The sequence below is a fragment of the Podarcis melisellensis genome, assembly GCF_964234715.1.
Source record: "Podarcis melisellensis genome assembly, chromosome: 6".
In the NCBI taxonomy this organism is placed as follows: Eukaryota; Metazoa; Chordata; class Lepidosauria; order Squamata; family Lacertidae; genus Podarcis; species Podarcis melisellensis.
This window is the reverse complement of record NC_138538.1, coordinates 32,701,757-32,727,413: the sequence shown is the minus strand read 5'-3', so window position 1 is coordinate 32,727,413 and position 25,657 is coordinate 32,701,757. Positions and strand designations below refer to the sequence as shown.

The 25,657-nt window shown below is 41.5% G+C and overlaps 1 protein-coding gene across 8 annotated transcripts in view; it reads left to right on the top strand.

Annotated features, from left to right (window-relative positions):
- The window catches only part of PPP1R12B (protein phosphatase 1 regulatory subunit 12B), a 113,645-nt gene extending 89,322 nt beyond the window's left edge, over nucleotides 1-24,323 (top strand). For 3 of the 8 annotated variants that reach the window (XM_081914384.1, XM_081914391.1, XM_081914390.1), the window contains 7 exons: nucleotides 1,089-1,105; nucleotides 1,557-1,701; nucleotides 2,924-3,028; nucleotides 3,278-3,331; nucleotides 5,152-5,202; nucleotides 9,436-9,563; nucleotides 18,346-24,323. In XM_081914384.1, coding sequence (XP_081770510.1) covers nucleotides 1,089-1,105; nucleotides 1,557-1,701; nucleotides 2,924-3,028; nucleotides 3,278-3,331; nucleotides 5,152-5,202; nucleotides 9,436-9,563; nucleotides 18,346-18,352 — 507 coding nt within the window. In that variant the 3' untranslated portion in view covers nucleotides 18,353-24,323. Of the gene's footprint in view, nucleotides 1-1,088; nucleotides 1,106-1,556; nucleotides 1,702-2,923; nucleotides 3,029-3,277; nucleotides 3,332-5,151; nucleotides 5,203-9,435; nucleotides 9,564-13,075; nucleotides 13,256-18,345 lie in introns of all 8 variants that reach the window. The other 5 variants (XM_081914387.1, XM_081914386.1, XM_081914385.1 and 2 more) reach the window with 5 other exon arrangements.
- Nucleotides 24,324-25,657: the final 1,334 nt, after the last annotated feature.

Sequence of the window (25,657 nt, the reverse complement as noted above, 5' to 3'; positions counted from 1 at the left end):
CTCGCATGGAACCTAATCAATCACAAACCTCTATTAACATTAGACTAATAAATATGTAAACTCACAGACCTAAGCAAGAAGGGAAACAAGCTATTTATAGGCATTGCTAAGAATTCTGAGTATTTATAGTGCTTCCAGAGTATAATCAATGGGACACTAAAGATGCTAGTTTGACAACTCTAACCTTTTGATCAGATGCAAGTCTGATAGCCGTGATGGATGCTTCTGCACTCACAACAACTCATTTCCGAACAGTATAAATATATTTCCCCATCTGTCAAGTCACAAAACTGCTATTACACAAACATTTCAAACCCTTTCACCAAATCCTTTGGAACCCTGGATGCTATGTGTCGAAGTTGCTGCTTCGGACACAGTTTTGTTTTTCTCATCTTTGGACAGGTTCTGAGGCATACACTTCTTCTGTAAATTTGATATTGCAGCCCTGTTTATGGAAGATTGTCAGGATTTATGTTTTTTATGTTTTTAGATATGTTGCAAGCCAGCCAGATGGGCAGGGTATTATTATTATTATTATTATTATTATTATTATTATTATTATTACTACTACTACTACAAAAAATAGTGTGTATGTCTAGTTATGAATGTTCCACTCACCCTTATTGTGTGGATTACTTGGATGAATATGAATCCACTTATTGCATTTATCCATGTAAGGATGATGAGAGCTCATCTTCATGAAATGGGTTTAATTCACAATACATACAATCCTTCAGAACAGAACTTTACAAATATCAGTTTTTATATATCACATATATTAATACACACACACACACAGTGTAGGACAGTAATAAAGGTCCCCTTCATGTAAACTGTGTAAAAAATTTATGGAGATTGTATGTATGTATGTATGTTTACAACAGGATTTTCCCTTGGCCTTGAATGTTTTTCAATTTATTTAAGTTGGTTCAAATGAACCTATAGACAAGGTGCAGCAATTTCACCCCATTGGATTTATGGTGCAGTCACTTGTCAATCGCTTTCACAATTGTCGGGCTTCAGTAGCTGTTAACACTGGTATCTTTGTTTTGTTGCTAATCATGTTTTCTTTTTTCTCCCTCTTATAGCATGAGAGGCTTTCCAGGTAAGCTATTCAGAATGTCTGCTTTTCTTAAAGCATACATTTCTATATGTTTCTTCCCAGCATTTTTCTCTAAACAGTTTATGAAGCTAGAATCAGGAATCCTGATAACCTGTTAGTGACTTAGTAGGCACCCCTTACATAATATGAACTCGATTTCCTTTCCCCAAACTAAGTTTGTTTTAACAGTGAGCAGCAAAAGCATATAAATGTTTTTCTATTTACTTGAAGATTCTGCCCCCTTTATCTTTCCCACACATTTGAGTTACAGGAAAGTATTTATGGGAGAACACTTTTTTGTCACATATAATAGGGTATCTCTCTGCAACTCTCCTACTCCCCCCCCTAAATTACCCAAACACTAAAACTTTGAAAAATAGTGATTGAGAAAGATACAAGTCTGTAAGTGGTCTTAAAGTGAGTGAAGCTGTTTTTATATCATGTTTGATGCCAGGTTGGATGCAGCAAGTTCAAGTACTGGCACCAGCGATGCCTACGGGGACCGGCCCTCTGGTCGCAGTGCCTACACCAGAAGAGAGAATCGCCTGGCTGCCCTCAGCAGCCGGACGGAGGATGACAGTAGCAAGGATTATAAAAGAGTGAGTAATTGAAAAGGACAGGCCTTCGGGCCTTCTTTCTTCCCCACCCCCACCCTCATTAATCAAATAAGCAGCAATTTCATGTAAAGCTAGACTCTGTTGGAAAGGAAAAGAAAAACAATAAAAATATATATGCACAAATGCCAATACAGCATAGTCCCAACAAAGAGCCTGCTAAAGACAAATAAGGATCCACTGAGAGAGCAAGTTGAATGAGGAGAATTAAGAGCATTCAACAGGACTTGGCACTGGTACATTTGTGTTTCTACCCACTGCCTCTTCCATAGGTGTGCTGAGCAGCCTTGGGCAGGTCACCAATCTTTCACATCTGTAAAACGTGGATTTGTTGCACTGTAAAACTCGAGATGGCGTACAGATCTCTGGAAAGTGTCTTAGAAAACATCCAACTTTCTGAATAGGTCACTTGGAAGATCACCATTATTTCAGTTGCTAAAAAATGTTCTGCCGTTTTGCATGTTACGGAGCAGAAAGTGCACAGTGCCTTCTGGTGCAATTGCTTGTTGAGTTGGTGCTGGGCAGGAATGGATTTGCTTCTATTTGTAGCAGTTTCCACACAAGATCTGCTTTAATGTTAGTAGTAATAGTTGAAAAGGCAGTAGAAGTGACCTGAACGGAGTGCTGTGCATCACTTCAGATTTGGATTCATTGTGTTAACAGAGTAGTGGCATTCACACGTTTAGGGGACCCTTTCCTTGGTGGATTTGCCTACATGGAATCCTTGAGTGTGGCATATTTTCAGGTTCTTCTATGGAGCGCTATTGGACCTTGCCTTCATTTCACATGAACGGAAAGGATGTACTCTGGAATAATGATTAGATCTCTCTTGAGGCTGGGCAGGATCAGTTGTTCAGCTTCTTTTAGGGAAACCTGTTTGCCATTACCAGTCTTCTAATTCAGGAATACCTGATAAGTTTCCAAGGAGCACTAGGGTTCCCATGAAAGAGAGTTGTTGTTTTTAAAGCAAATATACACAGGAGTTTGCACGAGAATTTTTCTGCATTGTTTGTTTAACTTCCTATTCTACAATAAATTGGAGAGGATACCTGATGATAATGAGTTACAGTTAATATGGCTGTGGTAAAATCTGGTCTCCAGGGTCTGAAACCAGCAGGACGGGCATCTATTTAACTGCATTATATGACTGTTGATGTTTCAGTAGATGATACTGTGAGTTAACTCCACTTCTCTTTTTTCTATCCAGCTCTATGAAAGTGCCCTGTCTGAAAATCAAAAGCTGAAATCAAAACTGCAAGATGCTCAGTTGGAACTCGTTGATATCAAGACAAAAATTGACAAAATAGCCCAGGTGAAGAGACCTAGGAAATGGGATGTACTGGAATTGCAGCCAGACGGAAACAAATGTTTGGCCCTGGTGATAAGGAGTTAATAGCATTTGAGGAGGGCTATCACTGCTTCTCAGACAAATGATAAAATAGAAGCAGTTGTGCTGTAATGTTATATCACTTGGTTTCTTAAGAATTCTGATTTTATTTGGAAAGGATTTCTTTGTAATACTTTCTACTTTTGTGATAACTTTGGTTTTTCATTTCAATAGCAGAAGCAAGAAAAAACCTCTGACCGTTCGAGTATGCTTGAGATGGAAAAGAGGGTATGTGTTTCTGCTTTTTGGTGTTCACTTACTTAAAACTTAGCATGGTTTTAGAATGCATACTCATTTTAAAAGAGAAATATCACTACAGGAAGCTGATTCTGTTCCTCCTTCAAGAATCCTTGGGTAACCCTGATCTCCTTGGCTTCTCATACTTGTTTACAGCATTTTTGTTAACTATAAAACTGTTCATTTCGGCATCGTGGCATAATAAGATACACGGTTTGATAAATCACCACTAATGAAGCCCAGAACTTACTGTTCTAGCATGGTTGTTGATGTCATATAGTTGATTAGAGACGTTCCATTGATTGTGGTTATATTTTGAAAACATGAGATTGAATAGAGTCAATTTTATCATAAGTTATCAAAATACACTAACTCTTTGTATTACAATTATTTAAAATGTGCAAGTTTATTACGAAGATGAGTACCAAAAATACTTAAATTCCAGCAAAGTTTAAATCTAAAGATGAACACATAACAAGCTTAGTATGTAAGCATATTATGTTTGTGCTACTGAATTCCCTTTATCCAATACAAAGCTCTGTTTCTTCTTGGGCTTATTGGCATGTAAGTTCTTAAAATACCTTCCAAATACTTTCCTTGGAAAACAGTAAATCGTTTGTGGTTTCAGTGCCCCGTTTTGATTTTGTTTATTATTTGCTTGTTTTTTCCTGAAAATATTGCATTTGGGTTTTGTTTTTTTTAACGGAGACCCTAAAACAGAGCTTTGTAAGATGTAGGATGAATGGTACAATTGAAGTTGGAGTTCTTGGTGGCCCATAGTGAAAGCAGCACTCACCTGGCTTCTGGTTGCATGCATTGCTGCTGCAAACTGAGAGGGAGGTGGCAACAAAGCCAACAGGAGCATTGGGTTGGCTTCGTTGCTGTGTTTGCACTGGACCAACCTTACAATCACCTCCCCACTCCCGTTTTTCATCTCGGTACTTAGCAGCAAAGTGGATCAGGTGTGCTACTGCCTTGAAAACAATTGCCCCATGTTATTATCCACCAACAACTGGTATTCAGTGCCTCTTGCCTTGGAACATAGAGGTTTCCTGTAGCCATCTTGGCTCAATGCCATTGATTCTCGCCTTCTTGTCTAACGCTTTCCAGTATGGTGTGTGTGTTCTTTTTAAAGAGGTTTTTTCTTTGCACTTGGAACTCTCAGCCAGAGGATAAATAAGAGAGAGTAACCTGGGACACCACCTATCTGCTGTAGTAAGATGGCGCTATGCCAGTTTTGTTCGTTTGGGAAATGGTACGTCCAGTATGCAGCTTTCAAACTAGTTAAATTAAGTATCCTCAGGGTGCAATTCAAACTGTCCACTATCCATAGGCTGGGACTGAAAACTGAGCTCTTTTCAATGACCCCACTGGCTCCTATCAAGCTAATTACAAGACAATTGATTGTCTGTTAGGTGAAAGGAGCTGATAGGTAGTTGTGGCTAGACTAGAGCTGCAGGAGGAAACAGCAAAAGGGCCTGTATAGAGCACAGGTGACCCTTAAGATTCTGGATTACAACTCCTCTCATCCCTGTCCATTGGCCATGCTCTCTAGGGCTAAGGGAGTTGAAGTTCAAAAACATCTGTTCCCCTATCCCTGGTGCAGAGGTTGGAGATGAGCTGCGGGAACACACCAAGAAGAGGTTTTTTGACATTGTTTGTTCTTAGTGTAAGTCTTGAGATGTTTGACAACCTTATTAATGCTATTAATGATACATTTTTCTTCACTGAAGGAAATACAGCCATAGCGTACATTTTCATGTAGAAAAATTACACAAAAAATGGTAATTGTGAAAATATTTTTTAAACAGGAGAAACGAGCTCTGGAGCGGAAGCTCTCAGAAATGGAAGAGGAGATGAAGGTATGAACAATTCTTCATTTATTTTCCGCCTTCTGTACATAGTAGCATAATTTTGGATTGTCACGTGACTCTGCTGGGGTTTTTTGCTGCAACAGATTAACAGGTGCCCCTCAGAAAATATTAGAATAGTGTAAGTCATTGTTAAAATGTTGGTCTTAGATTAACCATTCATGCATGCACACCACTACTAGCTATTGGGAATTTATTTATTCATAAAAATATTTATAAGCCGCCTTTCATCCCTACAGGGTTCTTATGATGGTATTCAAAAACAAAACCAGATTTAGGCTATAAACCAGATTAAGAACAGATAAGAAAACACATTAAAACCTCTGCATACTAAAAATTCAGAGCCATGCAGAATGGAAACCGTTTTACTGCCCCCCTGAAAATAAGTAGAGAGAAGCCATTTTTACCTCCCTTGGTGAGAGGGCCACCATTTCGTTACTGCCACAAAAAAGGCCCTGTCTCCTGTAGCCACCTCTTTAGGCAGTGGAACCATGCGACAGGGCCTTAGAAGATGATTGTACACTCCTATGGGAAGAGATGGCTTTTCAGATATCCTGGCCTCAAGTCATCTAAGGATTTAGAGGTTAGCACCTTGATTTGTGTCCAGAAGCATATCAGAAGCCAATGCAGTTGGTATAAAACAGAGTGAATGTGGTCTGTGCCGTGCACATCAGAAAACAATTTGGCTGCAGTATTTTGCACCAGCTCCAGTTTCCAAACTGGGACGTGGGTGGCGCTGTGGGTAAAACCTCAGCACCTAGGACTTGCCGATTGCATGGTCAGCGGTTCGAATCCCCGCGGCTGGGTGAGCTCCCGTCGTTCGGTCCCAGCTCCTGCCCACCTAGCAGTTTGAAAGCACCCTCAAGTGCAAGTAGATAAATAGGTACCGCTGTATAGCGGGAAGGTAAACGGTGTTTCCGTGTGCTGCTCTGGTGCTGGTTCGCCGGAGCAGCTTCGTCACGCTGGCCACGTGACCCGGAAGTGTCTGCGGACAGCGCTGGCTCCCGGCCTCTTAAGTGAGATAAGCGCAGAACCCTAGAGTCTGGCAAGACTGGCCCGTACGGGCAGGGGTACCTTTACCTTTACCTTTTACAGTTTCCAAACCCGGCAGCCCCACACAGTTCATGCTGCAGTAACTAAATGGCAGCTGGTTGAAGCATGCATCACTATAGCTAGATCCATCTTCTGCAGGAAGGGGCACAGCTAGTGCACCAGTCAAAGGCATTCCTAGCCCATAGCAGCAACCGGATAATCGAGGACCAATGCCAAATCCATTAAAGCACACAAGTTGTGGGAGAGAGTACATCCCCATCCAAAGCAGACTGTAGTCCAGATCAGATTGCTGACTACAAGAACCATTGGTCTTGCTTGGATCGAGCCTGTTTGTTGCCCACATCAATCCATCTCTGCATCCAGGCAATGGTTCAGGACTTTCACAGCCTTCTTGGGGATTAGTTGATCAGGTAGAGCTGGGTGACAGGGAGTTGGTGGATATACCAAAATTTAAAGTGTTCTAAAAAGTCTGCCCAAAACTTCACCTGCACAGAAAATAGAAATGTTTCCCAGCTTGCAAGATAAACATTCCGGTTTCATGTTGCATTTTCTCTTGAATTTTGTATGCAGTGCCTTGCAAATGCCTCCTGAGTTTGTATGCTTCATAACTCTGAGGCTCTTACTCCTTTAGGGTGATACCATTTTATTATGAAGCAGGGTGAGGGTATCAGTTTATGTAGCAACGTGTGCTCTCAGTGCCCAGCCAACTGTTAGAAATACAGCGGCCACCGAGTATACAGAAGTTCATCCCTGCTTTAGTGACATCACTTCAGACACAATTTGGAGAGTGGCTTTTCCTGAAGGGATTTTTCTTGAAGGGATTTTTTTCTTGGTGCTCTTGCCATAGGGGTAAGAGGCAAAAGTGGACACAAGCCCTGGCCATGCAGTACTGTGCATGTCTACTCAGAAGTTAGTCCCACTGAGCTCAGTTGGGATTACTTGTGTGTAATATATGATTGCTGCCTAAGAAAAGCACCCACTGCTGTAACATGCCAAAAACCATGTCTTTGCCAAACTAGTTCTTACTGTATAAATGCATCCAATGCTTTAGGTTTCTAAATGGGAAAGCTATTAGTAAATGTTATGAATGGTAAAAGAAAACAGATACAACAGATTCCGTTATTGCACAGCACCTGCATGTAAAATTGCAATATGGACATGGAGAAGCCACTGCCTGTACATTGTCTGGGAAAATGCAGTCAGTTATAGTTTTTCCATGTCTCCAAACGAACCACAAGCTGCCGCCAAGGTTCCTCTTGGCTTACCATGCATGGTTTGTTTGCAGAAAACAACCTGTGAGCCTGCGTTCAGACGTAACACTAAGCCAAACAACAGCTTAGTTCCAGGTAGTGTGGCACCAACAGAAGCAGGAGCGGAAAGAAATGGTGGTGATTTTTGCTCTGTGTCCCTGCACACTTGCTTATCCACATTTAGCTATGGTTTGGCTTACTGTTACAAGCAGACTGTTCACTCTGTGTGTCTGTACACAGTTTGATTGTAACTAAGACTTGTATGCTTTGTTTCTGCCAGTAATACATTAAGGTCTCTGGCCTTGAAATATAAAATGCCTAGTGGGTCAGACTTACTTTTGCCTTCCACTGGTTATAGTATCTCGCAGAATCATTCCTGCTAATGTTAACTAAAATTCGCTTTGGTATACAGATTCTCTTTTACTCTGACACACTGTGCAGGTCAAAATGTGCAGCTGACAGTTGTATAAAAAGGCATAAGTGGAGCTGTGCATTCACCTCAGACTTGTGCCTCATCTATGCTGAGGATCCCCACCTCTGGGATATTTGGACCCCCTTGGGATCTGAGGTGGCCACCCAAGTCATTGGAACCACCTCAGAGGCCTTCAAATGTGTTTTGTAAGCTTCCTCAATCTCTTTATCAATAGAAGATGACAGGCAAGTGAGGAGGCAGGCAGGCAGAAGAGGAGTTTTACAACTGAGAGCTCGAGCTTCCAATTAGGAAATTTTACCAGGCTCCTCCTTTTACTTCCAATCACAGTACTTTTGGGAGGGATATAGGAAGAATTCCTCACCTGAGCATCCCAGCAAAGGAAATGTTGCTGCATTTCTCTAGTGCATTTGGTAAAGGCGTTTCAGCTTGTTGATTCGTTCTCTGACAGACTCCACTCTAGATTTGGGGTGGAGAATACCCTTTTTGCATCTTTCCCACTTGTGTTCACAAGTCAGGATGTATGTGCAGCAACAGCAGCAGCCACAATGTAATGGGCTACTATTCTCCCACCACAATTCACTTGCTGGCTTATCCAGTGACAACAGCACTGTAGCATGTTGGGAGCCAAACAGCTGCTCTGTTCTGCTCTGCTCCTTGCCCATTACAGTGTCACTGCTGGGTTGGCCTGCAAGTGAAAACATGGTGGGGAGGCTGGTGACTTCAGCAGCATCACTGCCAGGAAACCCAAGCAGTGTTGGGTTCTTGGGGCAAGGAGGTAAGTGTTGACAGGCAGCACACTCTGCACTGGTGCAGGTTGCAGCATATATGCTCTAGTTGTTGGAATACTTTCTACCTCATGCAAGAATTGTTTTGTGGGGCTTGGTGATTGGTACACTGAACATGCCAGGTCTTACACACATCGATATTTAAACTCAGTGTTACCTTTGTCTTCTGCTGCCTCTGCCTGCCGTTCTTTCAGTGCGCTATGTCAACTCCGAACTTGAAGCAGTCACTCTTCTCCAGCATGGTGTCTCCACACTGATTCGAGGAATGTGCCTTGTGAAGGCATGCACCTTGCTCCTTCCTCTCTCTCTTTCTCACTGTCTCCAGAAGTGTCTGCTAGCCCCCTTGCCTGCCTTCCTCTTATCAGGCTTGCTGGTAAAGGTGCATGCATTGCTTCCTGCCCTCCTCTTATGCCAGGACTGGGGGTGGGGGGTGTTGTGGGCCTTGGTGCTCACTTGGAATGCTAGACATGCAAGTTTTGCTTTATGCTCACATCAGCCCTTTCTTCTTCAGCTTTTCACTTTGGTGCAAGGGCACCTCTACACCCACAAAACCACAGGGACAGGCATGACACCTCTTTTTTTAAAAAAAAAAAATATAACCACCACCCTCGGTTTGGTAGGCTTCATCCCCTCAGAAGAGACTACAATGGAAATGTCATCCAATTCTACCAAAATATAGGTCTTCTTGATTTTCCCCTTGTAGTCAATGGGGAAGACATCGGGTGCTTCGGAAAATGAGGCGAGGCGACCCTCTGCCTTGGATCCGAGGCGAACTGCGATGTTAAGCCAAGCCACCAAGCCGAGGCAACCCCCAGTCCGAGCCAATGAGAGGTGGGTTCCAAGGCCATTTTTTTTTCTTGTGCACAGCCCTAGTCATGAGGTATGCATTTTAAATCTCATGGCAGTTTGGGGCAAAACTTTTATAACTGCATTTCTTCCCACTCATTCATACTTCATGGCTCCAGAATATTGCTTGAAGGACGATTGATAGCACAAGTAAGTACATGAGAGGAGTTGTCAAGCTTCCGGTTTCCTTGCACCACCATTTGAGCTTTCTGTCTAAAGACATACAGATTGGTGCTGGACTGGGCAGGAATTTGCCTTTTCAGGCAGCTCCTTTGACATGCCATCCCTTTTTTGGACATCTGCTATAAAGAAGTGCTGTTTTCTGGCGATCATGTTTTTCTGGTAAAGGCAGAGGCAACATCTTGTGCTTCCCTGGTGACCTGAAAATATTAAGCTGGCTTCACTGTACTATATAGGTTTACACAATATGCAAATACTTCTGCTCCCCAAATGTGTCTTTTCTTTTGTCTGCCCCCTGGTGTTTATTTCCCTAGAACCTAAGTTCATTTCTTGGTGGTGGTGGGGAGAAATGTTTCTGCTTCAAGAACAGGAGCTGCTGCACCCCTGAAACCATAGTAGTGATGAAAGCCATTTCCTGCCTTGCTGGAGATGGTTCCAATTTATGTCCTTTATGTTTTTACTGAGTGTGATAATCCTTTGAAGTCAAGATCTGTTTCGACTTCGGCGGGGGGGGGGGGGAGTTTCAAAAGCGGAAATTGCACTCCATCTTACAGCATGATCCTCAGTTGCGGGGGATGGGTTGCACCATTGGCCTCTCTAGAGGTCTTATTAAAATGTAATTATTTGAAAGCTCTTAAAGAATTAAAATGAGAATGCAGAGGGGCAAACGCAACACCACCTTGAATTCAGCTACACAAAATAGCTATACTGTACCTTGTTCTGAAGAATGGTGTGACTAGCAACAACAACAACAAAAACCCTCCTAAAAACGTACTAGTAAGAAGAACAATGCTGTTGTGATACATGTAACCAATATGCAGTAGTTACCAGGATTTTATCCCTCAGGTGTGATTGCTGAAGTGTTTGGCTCTGGAAACCTTAAAGCAGCAGTACTGATTTGTGTGAGGTGGTGAAACTATGAAAATCCTCGATAACCTTATTTACTATTTTTCTTCTGAACTACCTTTTCTAAATAAATGTAGTGCCCTTGAGTGGTCCGTCAACTTTGGGTGTGCTGCCATAATATTACAGGCCATTTTCAGCATGTCTGCTTCTCTCGAATGACATCCATTTCATGCATTACACGCCTTATCTGTCCACAATTTCTTTTTATAGCCAAAGTCACCTTGAGTTGACAAAGCAAATATGCACACATCCTGCCTCAATCCCTCTTGCGCTGTGGTTGCATTTTGGCTTTCTCCTTGTCCAGGAACTGCTTTTTCAATTTACATTCTTTCCCTGCTGTACAGTCACCTCTTTTCTTGCTGTCAGCAACTCACTTGGAGGAAGGAAGGTAAAAAACTGAGTTTGACACTGAAGCAATGTCGTTAGGCTCTCTGGGCTGCTTGATCGCTTTGTGACTTGGCTGAACAGAGACACAGCTCAGCTATATCAGCTTAATCAGCTGGAATGTTCAGCAATCAAGCCCTTTAAATTATTGACAGGTTGGACTTTATCATTTTTAGTAGTGAAACCTTTGATGCAGTATTCAGTTTCTTTTCTGGCCCTGCTGCCCCATTTATGATCTGTCCTCCTATGCAATATAATTATTGTGAGCTTCTGAAGAACTAAATTAATGAAGCATAAACCAGGCACACCAGCATTAGGATTTCCTAATAGTCACAGCATAGATGGGCAAGATAAGGAAACTGTGTTGTGTGTCCCTCACAAAAATGTTTGCAGAGTTTGCTAACCTTTTAGTGTTTTTGTCTTATGGGCTTAGTGCCCTGTGCTTTAAAAAAATAAAATAAAATTACTCTCACAGTTGAAAGTTAAGTAAATTATATCCAGATATCTGTTTAGCCAAACGGTTATGGAGAGCTTTTGGTTGGAGCCTGGATTTAGTCAATAAATCTCTATGCTTCAGTCAGTGAAGAAGAGAAGAGTAGAATGGAATGCAAGCTAATGGAAGATATTTGCTTCTGCAGAAAATTCTAGGTTGCTGTATCACAATCTAGGTTGCTGTACCAGAAGTTACAAAAAGGATGCTGTTCTATTGGATTTCTGTTGCCTTTTCTGCAAATTGTTGTCACATGGATGTTGTATCTCATATTTTGAGATTATGTCAAGATTATTCCCCATCCTACTGGCCCAGTAAAACTTTCTGTAGGGTGTTTATATCCTCAGTTATATCTTCATCATTGTGTTTTCTTCACTGTCTTACAAAACCATTTACCTCATGTCTCAAGTAGACAGATTCAACGGCTCAGTTATACCTTTGAATGAACACAACAAAATAATATTCCAACAGAATCCCTACACCTTTCACGATCTGCCCATGTTGTTTTATTATTACACCATATTGAAAGTGAAATGCATTAGACATTTCTTTCTTTAGGAAATTGGGTCCTTTTAGAGTCTGCATTGGAAACCCTCCTGAAGCAATTGCCTGTGATGCTATAAAAGCAATTTCAAAGCACTTAATTGTCTGTATACTTGGCCTTTAGTGTTCATACAATATTTTAGTCCTATTTATACTAGAGAAAATTGCCATGAACACATAAATTAATACTTGTGTTTCATGCCAGTTTGGGACAGTAAGGGATGCTGACCATTTTTTCCATATGCATATATGAAAAAGTGTGTGCTTGTATTTAGAGGGGTGTTTTTGAAGATTCTGCATCAATGGTGTTTAGTGTAAAGCTACTGTTGGGCTAAATTGTGGAGCACAAATTCAGCACGGGGACACTAACAGACTGCAAAGGCTATAAGAGTTGTGTATTGTGACAATATTCAGCATTGTACAAACCAGTTTCCCTTTCCACTGCAAATACTACCACATGTTGTAAAGCGAAGGCTAGCATTAGACTCATTTTAAAGCAGTTTACTTCAGCTGCTAGAACTATCCCCTTTTGCTATGCAAAGCCACTTTGGCTGGGATGTGGGTCATATAAAGCTTTTATAAAGATACGTAATTGCCCTATTGGTTCTCTTCCAACCAGCATTAGTCATCCGTCAGTACCTTGCAAAAGGACTTTAAAAGTGCTGTGCGCAAGGTTTTCCTGATGTGGTTTTCCGCCATGGTGAAGTTTCTCACTCCATTTAAGAGCTATAATTTGTCACCTTTATGGTGTTTCATTAAATTTGAAACTTGGTTAGGTTCAAGCCTTAAGAGAATAAACAGCATTCTCTGTGGTTTCTTTTTTGGTTGGTCTAGTGCTTTAGTATGTTGTCCAGCTTCTTCTGTGCTTTCACTGCTCTCCACCTCTCGTTGCTGCTCTTCTTTTTTTCTTGCTTGCCAATTGAATTCATGTTTCTGTGCTGTTTTATATTCTCTGTTTTGTCTTTGTCTATCTCCTCCATGTCTCACTTTGCAGAACCTTCACCAGCTCAAACAGATTCACACTTTGAGGCAGATGAATGAGCAGCTGCTGGCCGAAAACAGGGCTTTGACCCGGGTTGTAGCCAGGCTCTCGCAATCCGCTGAGACCCCAGAGTCAGAAGAGCTATAGCATCTCCCCCTCCAGTTGATCTCTCCTCTCCTTCCAATCTTCCAGGCAGGTCTTTGCTCTTATTGTCTGACTGAGCTATTCCCTACCCTTTCTACATTCTTTCTAAATGTGGCAGATAAGGAGCGTGACACTCAAATAGCAGTATGGAAGACACTGCCTGTTCATATACTAAACTTTGCATTTCTAATGCGTACAAGGTACTTCAGTCACTTCTTTTCAGGTATACATTTCCCCCATATGGGTTCTGCATCTCAGGATGATCACCAGCCTAATAATAGTTTCGGCCAGGCTTTATTTTGCCTTTTTAAAGCATTGTTGGGTAAGCACTGGATGAATGAAAGAGGCAGAACAAACACACAAAAGTCCAGCCACCTGGTTTCCATGACTGTGAAAAAGAATAATGCAGTTCTGAAGGTAAATGTAGGATATCATTAATACTAACAAAATATATGTAAGTGATCAGAACTGGGACATACGGCGCAGTGTTAAAGATGGGTTTGTATTGAATATTTTTATGAAATGGTGTAGTATCTGGTGTGAGCTAACACCGATGTAATCCAGCAATGTTAAAAAAACAGAGTTTTGTCATTGGGGAGGTAGGTTGTATTCTAGCTGTGCTTTTGTAAGGATCTAAAGCTTTTAGACGGCGGGACACGGGTGGCACTGTGAGTTAAACCACAGAGCCTAGGACTTGCCTATCAGAAGGTCGACGGTTCGAATCCCTGCGAGAGGGTGGGCTCCCGTTGCTTGGTCCCTGCTCCTGCCAACCTAGCAGTTCGAAAGCATGTCAAAGTGCAAGTAGATAAATAGGTAGCGCTCCAGCGGGAACTTAAACGGCGCTTCCGTGCACTGCTCTGGTTCGCCAGAAGCAGCTTAGTCATGCTGGCCACGTGACCCGGAAGCTGTACGCCGGCTCCCTTGGCCAATAAAGTGAAATGAGCACCGCAACCCCAGAGTCTGTCACGACTGGACCTAATGGTCAGGGGTCCCTTTACCTTTTTAAAGCTTTTTCTGCTAATTGTGCATGTAAGTTGTGAGAGAGAAAGTACCGGAAACTGCAAAACAAAGATCCAAGTCCTCATGTTTGTTTATTTATTACAAAATTTTCATACCACACAGATAACTATTCCCCCCCCAAAAAAATACTAAATATTGGGGGGGGCAACAAATTAAAGAACATGCAGCATTTTTATTTAAAGAAAGCCATTTTTGAATAGTAAAGCTTATAAATGATATGTGTTCATCAAAAAAAGTAGGTATAGGTTGTTGTTTTTTAAGGACTAGATAGCTTCATGGAAGATATGAGTATTGATGCCTTTGTCAGAGGTCAGGCCTATGTGAGTGGGGAAAAAATTGAGTGGCCCCCAGTAAAGCAAGAATGCCTCAGGTTTTCCCAACACTATAAAGATTCTACCTAGTTAGGATGGCTTTTTGCAAAGCACACATGAACAAAATAAAACCAATTGTTTTGTTATGATGTTCTTTACTGATGCTTTGAGCTCTCCTGAAGCTTTTAAAGTTCCACACGGTGTTTGTTTTATGTGCTCGATGTCTTATAGGTTGGCATGCTATGCTTGCTACATATAGCAGCTCTAATGCAAAAGTGTAAGTCTTTTTTTTCTCTTGAGAACTTGCTTCAGTGAAGCAACAAAGCAAAGATTTGGTCCTTCGATACTTTTTCCCTGTATGCTGCAATTCATCTGACTGAAATGTCACTATAAGGTACCATGTTTCTTTGCAGATGCTAAACATTACAGGGACATACCATTCAGGCACATTGTCTTCTATTTCACAGTTGTATTACTTAATATACCTGGGATCTACATTTGTACTGTACATGCAGAAAAGTGCTTTTCTGGGTATTCATGGAAACACCACTAAAGCTAGTTGATTCCCCCCATACATATATTTTCATAGCTTGTGTTTAGTGTGAATGTTTTTAATGGATATCATGTAGTGAATCCTGCATAATAGTTTTGGGGAACACCAGATGTGTTGTGTAGTAAATTACACATTAATCTTTTTGTCCTCCTTGCCCTAGTTAGACCAGTCATCTCTCATGTTTGGGCTAATTTGCTTTGAAGGAACTACTGAAGGATGCCATTGGACTGATGGTAGAACTTGTTCTGACACCCCATGTTTTGTTAATAATCTCACTTGGGCCTTGCTTTCCTATTATAAAATGAAAATAATGGTTGTACTTGTCAAAGTTGCTTGAGACATTCTAGAAAGTGTATGTCTGACTGTTGTTTGCAGGCTCATCCTATAACTACCTATATAACATTAACTATTGACACCATCGTGTGAAGCTCAGGATGAAACTATGAAGTTCAGCTATCATTTTTATACCGGAAACCTATTTGCATATTCAGGCCCCACAAAGAGAAAAGTTGAATGCTGATTTTATAAATCCAATACCATTCCAATCTCTGCTTGCAATTTTTGGCAATTTCCAAGCAAATATTAAAGAACTTTGCGAACCTGGGATGAAATACCTCACCATTAAGGTTTTGTTGCTACTGAATGGTCAAATAAATGTGACTACATCTGTTGCAAAATGTCCTAAATTTGCAGCATCTCAGTTACCTGTAGCAAATCATAAAGTTTGTCACTCCAGTATTGACAGTAAATCTGTGGTGGTTGCCTTTCTAAATATTCAGAATGCCAAGTACTGTATAAAAATTGAAACACTGAACAGGATTTGGGATTGTACCTCTTTACCCTTCTCATTGCTAGGCTAGGTCAAAGGGTCACCACATTGGCATGGATGGAGGAGAGTGTGTGTACTTCTTATTCTATCCTGTGTCAAAATAGCAAGGTCAGCAAGCTGTCAGTCATGTATTCCCATAAGCAACAGGCTCCCAATAAATCTGTGTGCAGAAAGGTGCACACAACATAGCCCACCTCCCGCTTCTGCCATGGTTGGAGTGTCCTTTGTGGCTTTATCTTGACCTAGTCTCTTCTCCCTGGGCTAGAGGTTGTGCATCATTTCAATATCCCTGATCAGGCCAGGCACCTGGTCATTTATTTCAACAGAGGCCAACCTCTAGGAATTCCTGGGAGCTTGAGGGGCTGGCAAAATGCTCAGGAGTCTGGAAAGCAAGCTGTCATAATTAACCATGTGCTGCATACCTCAATTAGTAAAGGCATAGGAATTCCAGACTTAAGCCATGGCCCAAAATAGATCACTCTTGGTTGCCCTTGCCCCAAATCACTTAGCGTTTCTAGGCACCCAGTACTAACCCTTACTTTTAATGCAATATATAAAGATATTTCATTTAAAACAAAACTTTTATCTCGTAAATTAGTTATTAATCAAAGAGATATTTTATTTTATTTAAAGAGCCCAGTTTTGGTCTATGATCTACTGTATATTTTGATTAGTTGTTCCTGAGATCAAGAAGTAGGCTTTCATCTGCGTTGAGATGCAACTGGATGCCATTTTGAATCAAGATGCAGACGGAACCTTTCAAAACTGCTCTGGTTTTTTGTTTTGTTTTGTTTTGTTTCCTGAGCAATGCCGGGTATGAAGCTGCTAGTATTTCATAACTTGCCCGAAACATACTGTATTTTTCGCTCTATAACACGCACCCGACCATAACACGCACATAGTTTTTAGAGGAGGAAAACAAGAAAAAAATATTCTAAACGAAACAGTGGATGTATGATTTTTTTTTGTTCATGCTGTGGCCACAGACGTGATCTGACGGTGAGTTTGGGGTAGCCCAATGCAAAAATCCTGAGGATCCATGTGGAGCCATGCTTTGTAACCACGTTTTTGCACCACTGTGGCCCCAAGCAATAGTGGGTGCATGATTTTTTTGGTGCAAGCTGTAGCCATGGACATGCTATGTGATCTGATGGTGAATTTGGGTGACCCAGTGCAAAAATCCTGAGGATCCATGTAGATCCGTGCTTTGTAACCACATTTTAAGGGGGGAGGGAAGGAAAAGCACTCAAGGGACAAGGAGCACGCGTGGGGTGTGTGGAGAAGGATGCTGCTAATAATGCAGACGAGGGGTATAAGAGGAGAAGGCTCCTCTCCTCTCCCACTTTGCTCCTTTAAAGCAAGCAGGCTCTCTGTCCCTCTCTCCTCCCCACTCAGTGGCTCTTCTTCCGCTTTGCTGTTTCAAAGCGAGCCACAGAGGAGGGAAGGAAGGGGAACCATGGATCCTCTGCTCATGACTGCAGCAGATCCCCCCCGCCATCCATAGGCATTCGCTCCATAACACGCACAGACATTTCCCCTTACTTTCTAGGAGGAAGAAAGTGAGTGTTATGGAGCAAAAAATACGGTAATTGGGTGCCTCCTGTCAATGGAAAAACTACTGGCTGGATGTTACCAACACTTTCCAAAAGTGAATCCACCTGCATAAATTGCTGCTTCCTAAGTCACTGGTGTGGGTGGGGTGCAAGGATAGATTTGAATCATAAATGTGCATGATAATACCGAGACCTTGTGAGCAAAGTATCCCTTCTTGACTGTTGCTTGCATATGTTGAAAAAGACATTAATAGAGGCACAAAGCATGTAACAGAAATCCCACCCAACCCCACTGTTGGGCTGTAATTGTGACTCTGCACATGGAAGTATAATGTGTGAACCAACCCTAAGTTTTCTGAAAGTATGCAACTTTCCCTTCTGAGTTTAAAAGTGAGAGATTTCTTTTGCATGGGGTTTATCCAGGTGTGAAGGAACAATGCTACAAGGCAAGTGCATTTCCCAAAGTGAAGTAAAGCGAAAGAGTGCAAGTAGCATTTTCCAGGACGAAATGCCTTTCAAGTTGTGCTAGATTGCAATTGTTCTCCAAAATGTACTTCTTTCTCATAATATTTCTGGGTATAATTTCCTGGGCTTACAATTGTCGTCCACGAGTGTGACGTCTAATCTAACATACTCAAGTAGATGCTGCTCTGTGTATGTGAGATTGGAAGAGTCAAATTCATGTTTAATCTTAGAGATATGAATATGAAACTGATACACTTCGTTGGTGTGGCTTAGTTGCTTTTGAGCTCAAATCCATTTTCGATTAACATTAGTAATGTTTGAGTGGTCGTGTGTTTCTCCCCCACCAGAGCTGAATAGGAATTTCAGGACAACCAATACTGAATTGTTTGGATCTTGTCTTTGAACAGGTTTTGACAGAACTGAAGTCCGACAATCAGCGGCTGAAAGATGAAAATGGAGCCCTCATCCGTGTCATCAGTAAACTCTCGAAGTAGTATATTGAACATAGGATGGGCAGAAAGAGGAGATATTTGTGCACATGCTGCCAACCCTGCCACCTGCTTCTGATCTTCCAGTTGAAAGAGCAGCTGGCATTTCAGACACGGATCAGCTAGCCCCACCCTTCACTGCTCTTTGCACCTTGCTAGGCATTCCCATATTGCACAGTGCTTATCCTTCCCCCCAACACAGCATGCCCCGCCATGTTTTAATATTTTTGGAATGTTGAAGTAACTCATTTGAAGGGACAAAGACTGGGTTGGCACTGTCTGAGCTGCCCAAACGATCTGCTGTAAGCTCCATAACCGTCCACCATAATCTGATGTAAAGAAGAATCTACTGTAATAAGTGATATAGAAGTGACTCCATAGCGTTGACCCAACATGTCTTAAGATACTGTCTTGGAGTAGGAATAATGAGTGAAACTAGGAATTGCCACTGAGGATTTATCAATCTTCATTCTGGAATTTGGAAGTCTGCGGTGCTGGTGAAAGCCATGATGACTTATTTCTCTGGGAGTCTGACAACAGTCACTTGGCTTGGAGATTCGTGTTTTCTATGTGTCTCAGTAGCTGATTTATTTAATGTAAGATTTTTGATAATTTAATTTGGGGATCCAATCACTGGTTCTCTACTGTTTTGCTTCACTTTTGCCTGCTACGCTTTGATGGTTCTTGCTGTTTTCTCCATGGGTGCCTTTTTTTGTACTGTTTAATAATAACGCAATCTCACAGCCTCTGCATTCTTTGGCTAACAGTTTGCCCCTTGATTTTTCAAGACTTCTGGTGGAAAGAGAGCTAACCAGCAAAAAGTGCTTATTGAATGAAATCTCATAGACACAATGCCAAAATACTTCTTTATTAGCAAGATGTTTGGTTTTTCTACATGAAAAACCTCACAAAAGACCTGGGCAAACAAATCACATTTATGTTAACTTGCCAATAGATACGCATTCCGTTGAATAGGTGAGTGTTCTCAGTTTTAACATCAGCAAGGTTTGAGGGATGATGGATAGATGTTCATATCCCTGTGGAAAATGATGAGCCTCAATCTTGGTGGAAAGTCTTTGCAGTAGCATTCTATGATGTCTGAGAATTTTGATACCATGATAATTTGCACAGTTGTAAGACATGAATTTGCATTTAATGAGGGCATCAACAGCAGGACCTTACATTTCTCAAAAAACCATTTCTGTGCATACTGGAAATGAACGAATTCGTGTTTATGGGTTATCATGATGTAACTAATTTGCACGCTCTCTTCTTCTGGATACTACAGAGCACCAGTTTTCATCTGCAGAACATGTTACAGAGATTTCCTGTCAATATGGCAACTTGCCAGTGGACTTGCTCTGTTCTTTCCCTGCATTCTTTTAATTCTCACAATTATTTAAAATAAGGAGCTTTGGGATCTGAGAATAACTACTCTTGAAAGCATACAAGTGAGCAGTAGAAATTCAGACATTTCGTTCAGCATTTATCAAAGGGGAAGGTGCTTTTTTGATCAGTTATGGATCAGCTCTGAGATGAAGACAGAATTGTGCAAAGAGACTCAGCAAGACTTCATCTTCCTTTCTTACCCCCATGCACTCTCAGAATCTCCAGAGGGGCCCCCCAACCCTTGAGCAGGTTTGACGGCATACCAGCGACTTCAGAAGGAAGGAGAGGACATTGAAGTCCCATTGCACGATTAGAAATCTGTTTCTCTAAAATATGGAGACTCCATATGTTTGCACTCCGTTTCTGAGTTGAACTGTATGAATTCAGTTAATAACCAGTGGATATCATCTTTGCATAGAAGCATCTCAAAAGACTAATTCAGGCTTCTACTATGGTGAACATAGCTTATCCCTTTGAACAGAAACAAGGTAAACTCCGAGTTCCTAGCAAACTATTGTTTAAAAAAAGAACGAAGCACCAGAAATATTTTCTGACATTATGTTTCATTTTAAGAACAGCAGATAGTCAGGATTCTGGATGGGTCAGATAAATTATCTGGTACAACCTCTTATACTCTCCTAATTTTATGTGTTGCTTTTCTTACATCCAGTCCTTTTCTTCAACAGTTACCTTCCTACCAACCTTGTTTCAGAGCTAGATAGGCTTGTGGGGGTTGTTTTATACTGGCCACAACATGCACTGATCTCTGTGAGTGGTATCTTCCAGCTCAAGCATTCTAGCTCACCAGTCTATCTGATTTTACACCAGTGAGAGTATTTGGCTGAACTTTTTCAGACTTTGCCATGAATAATCATTTAACAGCACAGAAGGAGCAAGCGTCTGGTGCTTATGGTCCATTCTGTAATGATCCCTACATTCTCCTGTTGCCAGTTCTCACTTAGCATACAGTGGGTTAAGCATATATCACAGTTTCATTGTGCGGACCTTAAAAGACACAGACTATGGTGGCTAATGCAGCAAGGATGGCTTGCCTGTGGCCCTGCAGAAGTTGGAGGGCTCCAGTTCCCCCCAGCCCCACACAACATGGCCAGGGACGGTGGGAGTTGGACTCCAGCAGCATCTGAAGGACCACAGATGGCCACATTGATACAGCATGAAGGATGGTGACCTATGAAGTTGAGCCTTTTTAACGTTGGGATTTGATATTTAAACTTGAATTCTGTCCAGCCTGAAATTACGTGAGCAAATTAATCCTGTTGACAAGCCAAAACACTATGATAGCTAGTGCTACTGAAAGTTGCTTAAGCAGATTATTTTTGGGGGCCGCCGATACCAGTGTTGTCCTCCAAGTATCCTGTGTCTTGACATTCTGGGCTTCATGTCATGTAACAGAGGATCAATTTTTTACTTATTTTAATACATAGCTTTGTCTTCCATAGTAAGGCTTCCCTAAACCAATCACCTGAGAACCCATTTTTATTCCAGTATTAAACTTAACACTGGCCTGGATTGGACAACCACCTCACCTTAAAAAACTGAGGTATGAATGAGAGTTCTTGCCCCCCCCCCAATCATGCTGTTATTTTGTCCAAGCTGTGACTAAACCAGGAATAACTTGGGGGAAAGCCTGAATCTTAAATCTTAGTTTGAATTTGGTTTGACAATCCTGTCTTGTTCCAAAGCTGGTAGCCGTAGTTTCACAAACTGGAAAACACTGGTAAATAGAGGCCCTTGCTGAAACACAACTCACTCAAAAGGGAGCAGCCGAGGGGTTGTGTACAGGAGCAAAATCATATCTTGATTGATTAAGCTGATATATGATTGTTCAAATGCAGGCTATTATTTTAATATAATGTTTTAACCAAGGGAGTAGACAATTCAGGACAGTCCACTCATAAGCAAATTCATGCCAGTTTTTAAGAAAACCCAGAGAGAAAATATTACTGCTACTGAATTATGATTGCTTTGTACTGGTGCGTTTTAGTGTTCCAATGGATTTTATATAATGTTAGTTATAATTGTGAAGTCTGCTAGAATATTCTCTACATAAAGTAGAAATTATGCGGAGAAAGCACTGCAAGTTTATTCTGTGAGCTGTGAGAGCTTTTAACTGGAAGGCACTGGGTGGTTTTTCTTTAAACTCTTCTCCCTTACTGCTTTCTTACTCCCAGAAGCTTCTACAGCTCAGTGTACATCCTAAGACGTACTTGCATGTCGAAGGTCTTAGAAACCTCTTCCGCATCTGTGTTGAAGTTCCTGTGCAACTTTTTTGATATAAGAAGCAGAGCTTGGAGTAAGGAAGGAGCGGGTTTCATTGCTTGCAAATTGTGAATGCGAGCTTTATGTGCGGTGGCTTGTTGGTCTGAAGCAAAGTTTCAGAAGAAGCTAGAGGCATGCGAAAAGGGCCAAGTTGAAGGAAACAAATGCAGATACAGAAGTAGTATTGAGAGCTGACATATTGTGGTTGAATGCCTTGCATTAAAGGAGGTTGTGTTGTACTGCTAAAATGCAACATGAATAATATGGATGAACAGCTGTCATATGCAGAGAACTCTTAACCAGTGGAATGGAAATGGAATTTTAAGTGGGGGGTAGATTTAGAGCTGCAAGAGCATGTGTACTTGATTTGATCTGTATTTTGTGACAGCTGATGGTGCAGCATCTGTGCACTGTCCATATTGATTTACTGTTAATGGAAGGAATTAAAGAATGACTCTAGAGATCTGACCAGATATAATTCAGTCAGTCATCTTCAGTAAGTCAGGGTTTAAGAGTGCACTGTGTTTTATCAAATCAGCTAATTTCAGATTTATTGGTGGTTTCTAGTCCACATAGGAATAATTATTATCAGAAGCCAGTCTATAGAAATCTGATAGCAAAGTATTTGATGCCATAGGACTGACTTCTTTTAAGGGCTGTGGATACAATCCAGTCGGTGGTTGTTCATTAGCATTTAAAAGTCTTATTCTCATGGGATAACCAGGAAAGATAAGACCCCACCATGATGATATTTGCCAATAGGTCAAATCGTATGCAACTCCCTGACTGTGCTTGGGAGACTTAACAGTTGTTTTTCATTAGGGAATAGCTAGTCTGTTCCCAAGGCTGGTGAGCTTAACGTATGCCTGTAGATGGTAAAGTGCAGAATGTAGTCCTTTCCGCCACAAAGGATATTGACTGAATATCTCTCCCCTGCCCTGCCAATTCTGCCATTACCAGGTGATGGTAGGTCGCCAAGGCCTGGGATTTACTGACAGTGAATAGAAATCATGATTGAAATCAAAATATACTTGAGAGATGATTTCTACTGTATCATGTTTGCTTTCCCCCATAACCACTATAATTCTTTCTGAATTAGAGAGCTGTTTGTGAGCAGGGTCTTAGCACGTTTCCGGACGACTTCCAAATTCCCACTTTGATTCAAATGCAGATTCTCCTTAACAAACATGTCTCCAATTTTTTTGAATGGGTGTTCATCTGTATCTGAGAGTAATCATGTTTTGCTGGGACTCCTTGCAAGCGAGTCAGAAGGCAGAAATCTCTCCCCCCGCCTACCCTGAGATAGAAATTTGTCCTTTGCACTCACACTGATGCCCCCTACTTTCATCTTTGTTTTCCTTTATTCTACTTCACTCCTGCCATATTAGCCCACCTGTTGCCCAAGGCAGCTTCTCAACTCAAAGTCCAGCATTTTTGGATGTATTCCTTCCTTCAGCGATGTTAAGGGGCCTGTTTCAAAAGGCAATTTTAAGTTTATTTCAAGCTAGCAGACTCCCCAAGGCCTTTTCCCTGAGTGACTTAGGTTTGGATCATGATCACCTTCATGTTTGGAAATCCTTTTGCATGATTCTCCTAGAAGTAGCATGTTCCATGAAGGGCTTTTTACAAAGATTAACTCCACAAGCAGCTCACAGGTGAAATTTAACCCAATTCCTAGGGGCAATTCTTTTCTTCCTCTGTTCCTTTCCCCTGACAACTGTTCTCTCTTTTCCTGGGGCAAATCGGACCCTTGGCGTATGTGACTTTCAGAGTGTTCTCAGTAAATGCTCTCGAAAAACAGCACAGCCTGAGCTGTTGCCACAGGGCCTCTTGTGTTGTCCCCTCCCCTTGCTTCCCTCATGTTGTTGAGGAATCTAGTAACAAGTCCCCTCTGCAAATGCTAACTCGTGGAAAAGAGTGGTGTTATGCACTTGGCTCGCTAACTTCCCAAGCTGCAAGTATTCTGTACTTACCTGTTTTAAGGAGAGTTTTACAGATTGTTGTAAATACACTACTTGGAGAAAAGACTAGCCTGTGAGTGATGAGAAAGAATGTATTTTTATGCAATTTTTTGAGTGGCCTTTCAAACTCTTGAGATGAATGGTTTTTGTTTTCTTGATTGTTATATAGTATTCTAAGTATATGTTTGAACGTTTGGGGATAATATTCACATCTATGATGCTTGTAAACACAACAGTATTTATAAATGAATAAAGTGCTTTAACACAGCCTGAGTCTATCTTAATAGCGAGAGCATGGTCTCAGGATGCTTTGGTGAGTCACTGGGGGAAGTAGAAGTTTCCCCATCTCCTCATGAATGTTTGCTCTACTTTGAACTAAGGTGACATTTGTCTTAGTCAGATGGGAAACTTGATGCAGTGGCCGAAAATAATGGCAACACGTGAAAGTCTCAATGAAACTGCATGAGGATCCAAGTGATGTAGATCCTATCATCCCTCTTAACTTAGCATTTGCTACATTTCCTTGCCATTGGAAATATGGACCAGGACAATATGAAGGGGCTATTGAACTGGTATAAAGAGACATGTCACTGAAACAATGGCAGTATGCCACGTTTTTATATCTAATGGCTAACGTCGCAACCCTAGAGTGGGCCATGACTGGACCTAATGGTCAGGGGTCCCTTTACATTTACCTTCCATACATGGGAGTTGAAATTGACTAAAAAGTGGAAAGCCTTTGCTTGAGTTGAATGTTTGCCAACACATACTTTTTAGAAATGAATAGAACAGAAGCTACATTTTATGCCCTGTTGTGAGGATTTTCAATTATTTTGAAACTATTTTGTCATTAGATTAATGAAGTCTTCAGTGCCCCCCCACCAGCCCCCCTCCCCATAACAATTAAAAGCTGCCTGCATATAGCAAATTAGCCACTGGGCAAAGGTCAGTCCTTTTTCCCTGATAGTTTGCTCCATGGCCTTTTCAAAAATTGCTAATATGGGAAGAGCATTAATAGGATCTCCCCTGCAGTCTGCATTGGTACAGTGCAGAATTCTATAACAGTGGATGTAATAGATGGAATGACTCCCTATGAGCGCTGCAATTGGAGAGCAGCCTTGACCAAAGGCATCAAGGATTTTGAAGCACGAACTTGGGATGAAAGGGAGAAACGAGCTAAGAGGAAGGCACGTTTGGCAAATCCTCACCGCTATCAACTCCTACCCGGAAACCTATGTCCCCACTGTGGAAAGATGTGCAGATCCAAAATTGGCCTCCACAGTCATCTATGGACACACTGTTAAGACCATATTCATGGAAGACAATCTTCTTCAGCTACAAGTGATTGTCAAAGAAGATGACGACAACACTGGATGAGATGACTCCATGAGAAAGGTATGACGCCTGACACTTAAATCACTGATTTGCCTGTTGGATGTTTCTACTGTGTAAGTTGTTTTGAAAATGCAAACAGGGACGGTTCTCCCCTCACTATCCACTGATTTCTTTTGAACATGGGATCTCTGCCAAAATTCCCTCTTCTATAAAGGGACTTTGTCCTCCAGCTGAGTCTCTCTTAATTCTGAGATCCAATAAGTATT